Genomic DNA, 14,908 nt, shown 5'->3' with positions numbered 1-14,908 from the left:
ACCAAACTAAAAGTCCATCCCTGACTAGTGTACATTTTATTTGTGGTGACGTAAAATTAATGAATACAATAGAAACGGAAAAAATGAAAACAAAAATTGAAAACAAATTTCAAGTTTTTTTTTTAATTTCTTAAATAAAGGTGATTTTGAAAACTAAAAAGGAAATCTATTACCAAACATATTTTCAATTTAAAAAAAAAAAATAAATTTGAAATGGTTATCATCAAACAACCCCTAACAAAATCGTTCTAAAATTGATTGCATAAGATCATGAATGAAACCTGAAATGTCAATACTATCCTCACTGTTTTCGTAATCTAGTAGGCTATAAAGGACATTGTAGGTGGTGGGCCGATGTGGCCCGTGAGGAAAGTAATGCATTAACCAAGCCCACATTTTTTCTTGGTCAAACCAAGCTCGCATATTGAAACGGGCAATATTAGCTTCTTTATTATTTTTTTTATAGAGAAATTTGTATAAATATTATCTAAACTTTTAGCCATGTGTGTTAAATTTTTCTTTTTAAGCACCTAAATTTTATAAAGTGTTGTAATCCGTCACTTAAATTTAACTCCATTAAGTTTAAGGGTATTTTCATCAATTGATTATAACTAAAAAATAATTTTAAAGAAAAGGAAAAAAAAAGTTACACAATTTGAATTCTAGCTTTTGATGTTAAATTGTTTGAATTTGAGAGAGAGAGAGTAATTGCATTTGATTTTTTTGGTTTCCGATATGCAAAACTTTCATCGAAATGAAGGATAAGCCTTTGAATAATTATTGCAAGCCATAAAATGCAATGCAGGAAGGCAACAAGATCAATTGGAGCATTCCAATTTGATATTACGTGGAAGAAAGAAAGATGGAGTAGAGAGAAGAGAGGAGAGAGAGGAGAGAGAGATATGGAGGTTAGCTTTAAAAAAAAAAAATTATAGAGATACACAACACAAGTCTAACAAGGAGAGGACTATCGTAAAAAAAAATAGAAAAAAAGAAGAGGACTAAAATTATAAAGTTGGATAATGAAATTAACAGCCTGTTCTCTTGGACGCTTGGGGTCCAAGAGACTTGTGGTCACTCACCCTTAAATATAATCTAAGGGTTTAGAAAAAATAAATTTAAAAAATAAATTTTCTTTTACTTTTACTGTAAAATATATTAATATTGGTTATGTTCAACTGTAACTGATAAATTTAAAAAATTCCAAAACTTATTTTACAAACTATCAATCACGTTCGAGTGTGAGGGAATAGGTGGCTCTAGATTTCACTCACGATATCGGAGTTGGAAGTGCTGCAGTGGCAAGCGATAGGAGGAAGAAGAACATGTTCAGAGATTTGGGGGTTAGAACTGTGAGACTTTTTTGTTTTTTTGTTTAAGTTAAATTAATATGTTATGCAGTAAAAGTAAAAGAAAATATATTTTAATTTATTTTTTTAAATTCTTTGATTAGATCTAAGTGTGGGTGACTACAAATCTCTTGAATGCCAGGAATCCAAGAGAACAGGACCAATGAAATTAAATAAAACATATGGGTCATATGTTTTGAATAAAGACTAATATAAAATTCCAAAAGAAATAGCTTGATAATAAAAATATTATGAAATAAAAGAAAAATAGAGTGGTATGAAATTAAAAAGAAAGATTTCAAAATCCTTAAGTTATAAATTCTTTTTATTTATTATAGAAATATACCACGAATTTAAATCTAGTTATCATACCCTCAAAAATTAATCACATCTCCTAATGGGGTATATATGTATATAAATAGAAATAAAATAAGATCAGATTATTATTAATATTAGTATTATTTATTTTCTTATCTTGGATTGGAAATGTTTTCCCGCTAGAAATCTTGGTTTTTCCGCTGGCATGGCAGGCAGGGCCGGCTTGACGCCGGTTCAGTCATGGGTCGTGGCCCCACCCCTGCGGCGCTTAATTATTGGGTATAAGTCGAAGTTACGAAAATACCCATTGGTGGAAATCAGTTCCACGAGGCAACAATTGAAAAGAAAGGGTGGGGCCGATGGGTGGGATGGCATTTTGGGGAGAGAGAAATTGAGAGAGAAAAGGCGGGCAACAATTTTGAGCCATTTCCCTCTCAGCCTTTTTCTCGTTGTCCTGACCAATCCCTTGAATGTATTTGAATTTTGAAAAAAGCTCGGGTTGCTTAAAATGCTCAAAAGCACTTAATGATTAATCACTTATCCATTTGATTTAGGGTTTGCGTTGGATCTGGAGGCTCTCTCTCACCTCACCTCACCTCACCTCACTTCACCTCACCTCACCTCACTTCACCTCACTCTGTCACAACACCAAAAGGTCAGTGAGCTCGGTTTTCTATGTTGCTCTTCATTTCTCCTTCATGCTTTTCGTTTTATAGAAATCGATTACATGCAGATTATGATTTTCAAGACTCGCCTTTTGTTTTAATTTCTTGAATTTTCATGCTTGTGTATTTTTTTTTGTTTGGTCTGCTTAAGAATTAGTAGAAGTATTTAGAAATTCTTAATTTTGGATCTGATTTATCATATTTTTCCAGTCGGTGTATGTCAGATTATATATATTGATCGGCATGTGATCATTATGTACTTCAATAATTGAACTAGCAACTCTTGATTTCTTCAGGAGAAATTTCCCAAGACAATCGAATCGTGTTGCTATGTTATTGCTTTTGTTGTCACTTCCAAAGAAAACAGGACATGGGGTTTCTGTGTTCTTTTTCTTTTCTTATCCAATTTCATTTTAATTCCTTCTGTTATTATGGTTATCAGAACCACTAATTGTTTGGTTATTGATGCCATCGAAAGTCTGGTTCTCTAAGTGGTACTGTATTACAGAAACCCATTACTTTCCTTGTTTTATTTGAGGTCTTATGTTGTGTGGTTTATGTCATTTGATGTCAGTAGATGGTTGATATGGAGATAACAGAAATGGAGAAGTCAGATTCATGTGGGCAGGACAATACTAATAATCCAGAAAGTTCTATATGGCTGGTAGAAAATCTTGAAGGTAAGTAAATAGCTATTTTCTTGCTTATCTTGTTTGTTGTACTTTGTCTTGCTGATTATTTGTACAGATTGTTTCAGACTGTAATAATTCTGTGAGGAGTTGGCCTAATAAAATGTTCAAAATGTTGTTCCTTACAGAGATGGACCAGAGCATTAAGCAAATGCTGAAGCTGATCAAAGAAGATGGTGATTCTTTGCCAAAAACTGGTGAACATTATAGTCAGGGGAAGCCAGAGTTGATTGAGGAATTTTACCGGATGTATCGATCACTGGCTGGGTGCTATGATCACTTGACAAAAGAAGCACATAAGATTATGCCATCTGTGATTCCAGAGCAGGGATTCGGAGATTCTGAATCCGCTTTTGACCATGGCTCTCCTCTTATGACTCCTGATGCTAAGCTGAGTTTGCACAAATCCGCCCATCAAGTGGTTGATTTAGATATATCACCAAGCTCAGACGGTTCTAGCCCTGCTCTTTCTCTAAAGAATGGCACTGAATCATCTTCCTCATCGTCGTCAGGATCCGAGTCAGAATCTCTTAACTCCCCTGTCAGCAATTACTTGGTTCCACCTCTGAAAGTTGATTTCGACAGCCAGGGATGGCAGCAGAAGATTATTGAGCTAGAAACTGAACTTTCTAGCGTGAAAGAGAAGCTGCAGATGAGGGAGGCTGATCTTGAACTTGAGCAAACACAGATATTGGAGCTGCAAAAACAGATAGCTGAGTTGGAGAGTCGTGCATCAGACAGAGAAAATGAGATTGCGAGATTGGTTGCAGATTTGGAAGTAACTAAAGAAAGGCTTAAGGGGTCAGACGAGGAGATTGTGAAGTTGAAGCATGAACTCACACATAGACTGTCTGAAGAGGCTCATCAAATGCAAGGTCAGCTTCAGGTGGCTCAGGAAGATATAGCCATGTTGGAAGCTCAACTTCACTTGGAGAGGAAGCATGTTTTGGAGTTGCAGGAGAAAATTGTGAGGTACAATGCTGATATATTTGGCCGTGATCTTGAGGTGATGGAATTGAAGAGTGCATTGCATGATGCCCAGGAACAATTTTCTCTTGAGAAAGAAGACCTGCAGGCTGATATTTCAAGTTTGGCAGAGAAGCAAACCATTTTGGACACAAGACTTGAAGAAGGGAGTTTGAGAAACAAGAACTTAGAAGATGAAATAAGGCGATGCGAAACTGATAAGATGGAAATGGAAAGGATGCATGTTGCCCAAGAGATGGCTTTGCAAGATGAAATAAGTGGGCTGAAGGTAGAAGTTGCTGAGAGAAATGGACATGTAGAAGCTGTGAATAAAGACTTTGACAGGTTTAAACTGAAGTATGACATGCTAATGGCAGAGAAAGATGAGCTCAATGCTAGGGTTCACACGCTTACAGCGAATCTGAGTTCCCGTGACAATCAAATCCAGGAAATGGAGGGACATCTACGCCGGTTGAATGCAGAACACGAGGATACGATTGATGGATATGAAAGTGCACGTAGACTAGTAGATGAATTGAAACTGAGAGTGGAGGAGTTGCAGAAAGAGGTGGATAGTCAGAGAGTTGCGATCTCAGATGGGGCTGAGCAGAAACGAGAGGTGATACGACAGCTTTGCTTCTCACTGGAGCACTATAGGAGTGGATACAAAGAACTTCGTCAAGCATTTCTTGGGCACAGGAGGCAAGCAGTTGCAGCTGCATAAAATCAGTTTCTTCATCTATTAAAATGTTGTCAAAGTATGTTTTCTGAGTCTCACTTTGTCTCTTGCATGATGTGTTTGTGTTTCTTATGTTTGAACTTTTGTTCCAACTCTGAGAGACTATTAGACATTATTGTATCTTGTTTAGGGTCATGGTATGTACAATTTTATATACATATTCGGATTTGAAATAGCTTTGCTAATTAGGCGATAAAATAAGTCGTCTGCCTGGAGGGATACATGGGAACCTCTCTCACTGTGTCAGTTGTTGAGCAGCAGCTATACACATTCAGCTAAAGCTTCATTCATTGCAGTTACTATAATTATTCATTTACGCCTTGTTTTTCTTCCTCTCTTCCTGCATATAGAATTGACAAGGTCATGCCTATTATATAAATTTATTACTTGAAAAACTCAGTGGCGGGTAGTTGAGGGATTCTTGATACCCACACAACCCAAAGAAACTTTGTGTGCAATATTACTTCATAGTCATACTACAATTTACGCATGCCCTTTGTCTGCTGGATGCAAAACAATGCAAAACAAAACTAATTATAAATCATTTTGCCTCCCAATGCAAAAGCAATTCCTATCTGTTTTGCTTGTTTGTTTTGCTATTACTTACTATTCTATGTTAAAAAGGGTTTAAAACATGAGGACATTTCAATGATTATGTCTACCGCGAGCCTCTATTAAATAATTGAAAAAAAAAAAGGGGTAAAAGTTAGAGATCTCATAGGCCAATGCCAATAGGCCATAGAATAGAAACATCTTTGGAATTTTGAATGCTTTACAAAAGAGAAAGGATAGAGAGAATGTTGTTAGTGTTCCTCTTATCAAAAAAGAAAAAAAATTAAAGTATTGAGTATTAAGTTGCAAACCATCTGGAAACAAAATCAGCACAATAAAATTAGGCAATCAAAATTGTGCCTACTTTGGTTAAGAGTGGTACCAAACATCCTTCATAGGGTTAGCTAGAAGCGGTTGAGGAATTTGGTATCACGATCAAATGGGATGGACTTGGGGACGCCATGTTACTTCACCACTCCCTGAAAAACCGTTTGGCGATACTAGATGCATCAGACGTCTTCCTACAAGCTATAAAATGCGCCATTTTTTAAAACATGTCAATCACAACGAAAACAGAATCCATTCCTCTTTGTGTTTAAGGAAGGCCCAACACAAAATTTATAGAAAGATCCTGCCAAATATCATCAGGTATAGGCAAAAAGCACATAAAAGACCTGTGTTCTGAGATTGTCCCTTAGATACCTGGCAGACATAGCACCTTCTCACAACATTGGCCGCATCACGCTTCAATTAAGGCCAAAAGTAGCGTTCCTCCATGCTAGAAATTGTTTTGTCTTGCCCCAAATGTCCACTCAGTCCTCCTCCATGTAAGTTTCTGATTAATTGTTCCCTTGAAGAAGAAATAGGAACACAAAGTTGATTACCTTTGAATAGGAACCCCTCATTGATATATGATAGTCAACCATATACTAATTACGAGCACACTTCATCCATATGTCTCTAAAATATTCCTCATTCTCATACAACTCCTTGAGGAATTCAAAACCCACAATTTCTTGGGTCAGTGTGACCAACAAGGTTGCACGCATACTAAATGCGTCTGCTACACGATTAATAATGCCATATTTATGCTTAATCACAAAGGGGAATTTATGAAGAAATGTAGCCCAGTTGACATGCATTTTGTTGACACTTTTCTGGTTATTAATAAATTTCAAGGCTTGATGATCAATATAAAGTTTAAACTCTCGCTGCACAAGGTAGTGTTCCCACTGTTTTAAAGCCCTCACAATGCATAAAATTCATGATCATATGTTCTCAATTTCTGGCGGGCTTCAGTGAGTTTTTCAAAGAAAAATACTACTGCCTTCCTTTTTTGAGACCAGACAGCACCTACCCCCACTCCACTTGCCTCACAAACCCTGTCCATCTCAGTTCCTCTAGAAACCTAATTTCTCCAACACAATCGCCCTCGCCAAGAGGATAAGAACATCCAAGTTTATTCAAAGGATAAATATAAGAACATCTAAGTTTATCCAAATAAATAAATATCTTTATTGGAAAGGATTCAAATGATTTTACCTCCAAGAATTCAAGACATAAGTTTCTTTTTTGAAGCTGATGATTATTGAAATAGTGTGAAAGTAATTCTACAAAGATAGAGAACATGTTGTAATGTTCATATTCACCCGATCAAGGTGATTCTCAAGAGAAATTTAAAATTTAGTAATGTTTTTATGCAATGATAATACCACAACTAGAGAAGAAAAAAGAAACAAGGAAATTAGCTAATTAAGCAAGAGAAAGTGATGCCACCACATGAAGGAATTGTATGTGCTCTAGTAGCTCTTTGGCTTGTCCTGTGCCCTTTTTTTCAACTCTTGAAAACAACTCATTGCTAAGCTGGTCACCGATGTGTGCATCGACGAGCACTCCGGCGACACTCCTACAACTGTTTGCAAGGGCTTGACCGACTTCAGCTGCATCATCAGGTTGGCTTACTACAAGGGGGCTTCCTCCTTTGAAAATCTCAAGCTTGTTTATGGTGAATGAGCCATCAGCTTCCACTACTTCTTTGAAGTCTTGTAAGCTTGAGGCGTACATAGGAATGTTGAAACTGTCACGTTTCTCGTTAGTGATAAGACCCTGCGAAAATTGATAAGTTATGAGTTATATTAATCTATGTCAAAAGTAGTAATAGGTTATACAAAAGCATAATCTAAAGCTAAATATTTGTTTTACTAAATTTATCAGCATATTGCGGATCACACATTTCTTATAAAATAGAGATCTTCGATCCGGTAGGTTGTATATGCTCTCATAGTTCATAACAGAAAATAATACACTAATTAGATCTAATATTTAATAAACGTGGTACATGAAACATTACTCATATAAATATAAAAACACAAAATCAAACTCAAATATTATGCATTATAATATAATTAATGTTTTCATTTTTATGATTATTTATTGATTACCTCTTGGACAAGATCATCCCAAGCATCCTGAAAGTGGGTCCCAAAGAGAAGGCCTGGGCCACTTTGGTCAGTGGGGTCCACTGAGGTCCTACCCAAACAGACAAGAAACATGGAGCCACCTTTCTTGAGCTCCTTGCCTCTTAACTTGAGAAAGCTTCCCAAGTCTGTCTGGAACTGCTTCTTGTATGCATTGGCTGTGCTCTCCTTTGCTCCGTGAATGAACACCTTTCCTTTGTTGTAGGCTGCTGATCTCTTGTCTATCACACTCTCTGGCACCTGGGTGGGTCCCACCCAAGACACAAAAATATATATTACTAATAATGAACAACATCATCCATGGCAAGATAATTAATTATAAATAGCTAATGAAAATTATGGACAAATTGAATTACCTGTGAGAGCCAATGCAAGGAAAACGCGGAGTGAAAAAGGTCAATGCACCTCGACGGGAAAAGCTGCCGGTAAAAGGAGCCAGGGACCCCGGCTGCAAAGTAGGAGCGGTGGCTGTCGGCAGCGAGGGTCTCCTCCATGCTACCGCCGTGGTTGGCCATAGGAGGGAGGAGTTGGAAGAGGGTGTTGAAGTCATTGCTAGGGAGATCAGAGAAAAAGGCTGAGAACTCAGGTAGGTCATATCCCGAGGCCTCATAGCGCTTGGCCATGTGCCTGATGATCACATCTACGGTGTTGATGGTGTTGCTTCCACTTGAGCATCCGAGGTCCGCAACCACAAAGGGGACTTCTGGAGAGCTCAGCTGCACTCTGTCTAGGGTTTCTTTAAGCAGGTGAAGCATGGATCTTGCATGCATGGCCTGAAAAATGAAGGACACAACACAATAATTAAGCAAATTGAACAAGGGAATGGGAAAATCTTGAATAATGGAGTAATTAAATTAATTATACCTGCGCTTTGGAATTGTTGGCATAGCTGGACTCTCCCTTGCCTCCTTTCATGCAAAATATCTTCTCCAGCTTTTTACTTGAAACTAAAACATTGTCTCCCTTTGGAGCCATGAATGAATCAATTAATAAGAAATATTTCTGAAAACTGCATTGTGGAATAAATTATGCTGGACTGGCATTTTAATTTTGTTCCCTAATTATGTGCACCAAGTTGGCACAACTTTTCCGTAGATTAGACTAACTTATATTTTAACGCAAAAAAATTGAGATTTAGAAGAAAAATTAAGGATGCCCCCCCCCTATTGTTACAAAGGAAAAGGAGTACAAAAATCTAACCTGGGCTTCGGAATTGTTGGCATCTTCTTTGACTCCATCCAAGCTCTCAACCTCCACATCAGAAACAACCACTTTCTGTTCATCTGAAGCAATATATTTATATTAGATTCTATGGTTCTAGGGGAAAAATGATGCTAATTGTTCAAATCATATACAGTGAGAGGTATCATATTTGTATATGTGCAATATTATATGGCTAATTGGGACCCAAAATAGATACCAAACAAGACAAAATAAGAATTTTTAGAACAAATTATATAAACCACTCACGTTGATAACGAGAATCCTTAAAAAAATTGGTAAGCCAACCCTTCCACAAATCTCCACCAACATTAAGGAGAAACATTTCTAACACAACAAACACTCTCTTCAACATTATCTCTATTTTTATTATTCTCTTTATTTCTCACTTCTCATGTCTAGAAAGTATGAAGGTATGCTACTATTTAACATGGTATAGTGAAAAGGATAAACTTCAATCCTTAAGGACATAAGGCCATATTTGGTAACTAGGATTGGATTGGATTGGAAAACTGACTATATGTAACGCATGTTGAAGGAGGAAAATGATGAAATGTTGTCCAAGTTGAAGGTACATGGAAGATGGATTACTCATGAAGGAAACCTATTATCTCATGCAATCCCCACAAAATGGTAGGATATTAACACATTATAAGTTACTTCTTTTAATCCCCCTAAAATGGAAAATACTTCATTTTAGGATTGGATTGGATTGGAAAACTCACTATACGTAAGGCATATTGAAGGAGGAAATGATGAAATGTTGTCCAAGTTGAAAGTAGACGATGGATTACCCATGAAGGAAACTTATCTCCACAAATTAATAGGATATAAACACCTTGTAAGTTATTTATTCTAATCTCGCTAAAATGAAAAATACTTCACATCTACCTTCATGTCCTCCTTCAACATATATACCTTAAATTTAATGGTTATCCAATCCAATCAAATCCGAACAACCAAATGAACTAGGTAAATTAATATCTACCAAAATCTTTTTTTTTTGTAGGTATACTAATTAATTTACCTAGAGGCATACATACCTAAAAAAACATATATGTATATTTATTTCTCACAGAAACATAAGGATCAAGAATTATAGGGAGCAAAAACGTTTTCTTGCCCTTTGAACAAATTAATTTCAAATCATAAAGATTATTATTTCTTTGATACGAACCATAAAGATGATGAAATATGAAGATTTTATATAAAGAAAAGGAAAAAAGTTTATCCATCGATTTGAAATTTAAAACAATTAATGATCAAGTCAGAAATGCTCACCTAAGGACCTCTTTTTGAGGACTTGCGAGCGACAACTCACTGCAGCTATTGGATTCATCCTGTCTCTAATCTTCTTTTTGGATCTTCTCTTTTTTAATCATGACATGTGTTACTTTCTTTACACTTAAAAGATATCATTAATGCATCACACAATTTAGTTTTTGTTTTCCAAATTTACGCTAATTTAATGTATTGCCTTTTATGTTTCCTTCAATTTATTCAATTATTTTTTTTACAACTTTGTTATCTCCTTGTTAAAAAATTAAATACGAAAACCCTATAGCAACTCTTGATATCTTCAGGAGAAAATTTCCCAAGACAGTCGAGTTGTGTTGCTATGTTATTGCTAATAGCATTTCCCAAGATAGTCTAAGTATGTTTTCTGAGGCTCACTTTGTCTCTCTTGCATGATGCGTTCGTGTTTCTTATGTTTGAAGTTTTGTTCCGTCTTTATCATAAGTTTCCCGAATTGGAATTATTGTTTTTATTCATTTACGCTTTCTCTTTTTCTTCCTGCAATTAGATTTGACTTGGTCATGCCTACCTATGTGATGCTTATAATTATTATATAAATTGATTGCATGTAAAACTCAGTGGCGGGCATTTGAGGGTTTCTTGTATCACACAACACAACCCAAAGAAAAAATGTTTATATTAATACACATTTGTATTTGTATGCAAGATTACTTAATTAGTGAGCTCCTATAAGCAAGTCCCATATCTTTAGCTTTTTATTAATTTTTGAATACAAACGATATTAGAGGGAGGAATTGAACCTAAGACCTCGGTGTAGAGATAAATGTTCAAACCTAATACCTTAGTGCAGACAGAGCAATTAATCACTTGAGTTGCGAGCTCTTTAAATTTGTTTTGCTTGTTTGTTTGCTATTACTAGTCGATATTAAAAAGGGGAAAAAAAAACATGACGACAATTGAATGATAATGTCTAGCGTGAGCCTCTATAAAATAATTGGAGAAAAAAAAAAGAGGGAGGTAAAAGTTAGAGATCTCATAAGCCAATGCCAATGCCAATGGTAGGGCATAGAATAGAATCGTCTTTGGAATTTTGAATGCAATTTCCGTAAAAGACCATAATTTGTGAATTACCAAGAAGGACAACAAGACGTATACAAAGCAGAAACTTGGGAAGAGAGAAAGAAAAAAGAGAAAAGGGTAAAACGAGGAAGATACCATGTTTGACCAGAGCTGAAATGTCAGTAATGTCCCTGAACTCAATATTTATTTAGATTATTATAAATAAACTCAATCCTAGACATGTATTTATAAAAAAACCCACATACTATTTAAACATAGAAACACACCCAAAATTAACTCCAAAATCAATAATTGTATATTTTTTGGGTGTGTTTATAAATGGGTTTTGAGTGTGTGTAATGATGGGTTTTGGGTGTGTTTATAAAGTGTTTTGGGTGTTGGATTTTTTTATAATTTCAGCCCCCATTTTGGGTGTTTTAGTGAAAGTCCCATATTTATTTGCGTCGTAGTTGGATTGGATTGGATTGGAAGAAAGAAACTCAATCAAAGCGTTGTGAATGGGAATGGGATGCCCAGGTTCCAAGCGGGAGCGGCTGATGTCGTTTTCTCGGCGGCAGTCCGAGGGAGGGAAAATTAGCTTAATTATTCGATTTGGCTTGCTTTTATTCTTCTTAATTATTTTGTTTTTACCCTGATTGTCAAAAATTGGACCCACCCAAAAAACATACCTACTCTGAATAGCATACAAAAATGCGCACCACCTGGCACACTGAATGCCACGTATCCGTGACAGCTAAGTAGTGCCCCACACTCCCATACAATTCCAAGGTTGACTTTGAAGCCTTTTGTTGGGTTTCTATATTAGCCTATGGGACTTTTTTAAGTGTGAAATTTACCTATGATTTCCCAGAAAAAGACCCAGAATAATAGGAGAGATATAGAGAGGAGGCTCCCACCATTTTCATAATCTCGTTTTATTGTCTCATTCTCTCAATCTCTTTCATTTTTTAATATATGATACGAGGGGATATATATATATATATATATAGAAGGAGGCTCCCACTTGACTGGATTGGTCGTCATCATTTAGTGGATCTTGGTTTTTCTGGAGCAAAGTTTACTTGGTGCAAAAAGAATGTGCATGGTGAAACTCTCTGGGAAAGGTTGGACAGAGGGCTTTGCAATATTACTTGGAGACATAAATTTCCTGAAGGTTTTGTCAGGCACCTCCCTAGGGTGAAGTCAGATCACTGTCCTCTCTTGCTTTCTCTTAATTCTGCTCAATACCCACGTTCGGAGTTTAAAATTTTTAGATTCCAAGCAATGTGGATGTTGCACCAAGGTTTCAAAGATTTTGTCTCGGCCATATGGAATAATTCTAATGGTAATGCTGTGTGCAAGACCACCTCTCTCACTAAGGCCCTCAATAACTGGAACAAAGAGGTCTTTGGTAATATTTTTCAACAAAAGAAAAAACTCATGGCTAGGTTGGATGGCACTCAAAGATCTCTGTGTGAGAGGTCTGTTCCTTTTCTTGTGGATTTAGAGAAAAAGTTGCTTGGTGATCTGAATGTGATTCTGGAACAAGAAGAACTTTTTTGGCTTCAAAAGTCTCGGAACACTTGGCTCAAGGAAGGTGATAAAAATACTAAATTTTTTCATCTTTCTACAGTCGTGAGAAGGAGAAGAAATAAGATTGAAGGGTTGAATGACAGTGATGGAAATTGGACCACAGAGAAATCTGATCTGCAAGCTATTGTAACTGCCCATTTCAGAGACCTTTTTTCTTCGAGGACTAGAATTGGTGAGATGACTGATCTCCCCCAGCTTTTCCCTAATTTGGATTCTACGGATCTGAACATGCTCAACAGTGTGGTAACTGATGTTGATATTAAGCTTAGCCTTTTTTCTATTGGAGGGCTTAAAGCCCCTGGACCCGATGGTTTTCCAGCTAAATTCTTCCAAGATCACTGGTCTTTATGCAGCTCTGATATTTGTGATTTGGTGAAAGAGTGTTTTACCTCTTCAAGCTTGCCTGACAATCTTAATAACACCCTTATTGCTCTTGTCCCAAAGGTCCCTAATGCTCTTGCTATGTCTCAGTTTAGGCCAATTAGCCTATGCAACACCTTCTATAAGGTTGTTTCGAAAATTTTGGTAAATAAACTCAGACCTATCATGCCTAAGATTGTTAGCCCTAACCAAGTGAGCTTTGTTCCTGGCAGACAAATTGTGGATAATATTATCATTGCTCAAGAGCTCCTTCATAAATTTCGGAACTCTAAAGGCAAGAAAGGCTTCATTGCTTGGAAGATTGATTTGTCTAAAGCTTATGATAGACTTCAGTGGCATTTTATCAAAGACGTGCTTTGGGAAGTGGGTATTAGAGGCAGAGTGTTGGAGTTGCTTATGCAATGCATCACAACCGTCAAGTATCAAGCCATCCTCAATGGTGAAGTCACTGAAAGCTTTCAACCAGCTTGCGGCATAAGGCAAGGAGACCCCCTATCTCCTTATATTTTTGTTCTTTGCATGGAGAAGTTATCTCACATAATTAATGGTGATGTCCTTAGTAAAAAATGGAAACCAGTTAGGGTGGTGAGAGGAGGGCCTGCAATTTCCCACCTTTTCTTTGCAGATGATCTTATTTTATTTGCTGAAGCTCACACTCAACAAGCTACAATTATGCATCATTGTCTACAGACGTTTTGTGATTTATCTGGGCAACAAGTCAATTTTGACAAATCTAGGATCTTCTGTTCTCCTAATACAAACCATGGTATTGCTACCCAAATTGCTTCCATCTGTGGTTCTCCTCTCACTGATTCTTTGGGAAATTATCTTGGTGTCCCCCTTATTCACTCTAGAGTGAAGAATGATACTTATAGGCATGTTGTCTCCAAAGTCCAACAGCGCCTTGCCTCCTGGAAAAGTCATACGCTATCTATGGCTGGCAGGTTAGTGTATTTACAAGCCATTTCCTCTGCCATCCCTATATATTCTATGCAAACGGTCAAATTTCCTATTAGCATTTGTGATAAGCTGGACAAGATGAATAGAGACTTTCTTTGGGGTCACAATGAGACATCAACTAAGGTTCATCTTGTCAAATGGGGTTCTGTTTGTAAACCCAAGTTCATGGGTGGTCTTGGTCTTAAACAAACCCACTTGATGAACCAAGCGTTGCTCGCTAAATCTGGATGGAAGCTTTTGCAAAGAGACCAAGGCCTCTGGAGTCATATTCTGAATCGAAAATACCTCAAGAATCAAAGTATTTTGAACTTTAATAAGTCTGCTCATATTAATTATTCTAATACTTGGAGAGGAATTTTATTTGGTGCTCAGATTCTTCCTAAAGGTTTACAGTGGAGGGTTGGCAATGGTGATGACATCTTGTTTTGGAAGGATAACTGGGCAGGTTGTGGCTTGCTTGAGGATTTTTCCGCTATTCCCCTTTCTGAAGATATGTTGTTGTGGAAAGTGCGAGATTTTATGTCTGTCCATGGATGGAATCTTGATGCGCTTGAGCAGGTCTTACCTAATGAAATTGTGCAAAGGATTTGTGCTATCCATACTGGATTTGAGTCTCAAAGAAATGATAAATGCATATGGGGTTTATCAAATAATGGCTCCTTTTCTGTTAAATCTGCATACC

The 14,908-nt window shown here is 36.8% G+C and overlaps 2 protein-coding genes across 2 annotated transcripts; one reads left to right on the top strand and one right to left on the bottom strand.

Moving 5' to 3' along the window:
• Positions 1-2,117: 2,117 nt before the first annotated feature.
• LOC110768953 (protein NETWORKED 4A) lies at positions 2,118-4,901 on the top strand. The gene is made up of 3 exons (XM_021972832.2): positions 2,118-2,322; positions 2,910-3,012; positions 3,150-4,901. The coding sequence occupies exons 2-3, from the start codon at positions 2,910-2,912 to the stop codon at positions 4,709-4,711; spliced, it is 1,665 nt and encodes a 554-aa protein (XP_021828524.2). The 5' UTR covers positions 2,118-2,322; the 3' UTR covers positions 4,712-4,901.
• Positions 4,902-7,030: 2,129 nt separating this feature from the next.
• Positions 7,031-8,730, bottom strand: LOC110768917 (indole-3-acetate O-methyltransferase 1-like). Its single transcript, XM_021972787.1, has 4 exons — positions 8,620-8,730; positions 8,112-8,528; positions 7,720-7,995; positions 7,031-7,384 (listed from the first exon to the last, which is right to left on the bottom strand). The coding sequence occupies exons 1-4, from the start codon at positions 8,728-8,730 to the stop codon at positions 7,031-7,033; spliced, it is 1,158 nt and encodes a 385-aa protein (XP_021828479.1).
• Positions 8,731-14,908: the final 6,178 nt, after the last annotated feature.

This window comes from Prunus avium, chromosome 2, assembly GCF_965620075.1.
Source record: "Prunus avium chromosome 2, drPruAviu1.hap1.1, whole genome shotgun sequence".
NCBI lineage: Eukaryota > Viridiplantae > Streptophyta > Magnoliopsida > Rosales > Rosaceae > Prunus > Prunus avium.
The sequence above is the reverse complement of the archived record's forward strand: the minus strand, read 5'-3'. Positions and strand labels throughout refer to the sequence as shown.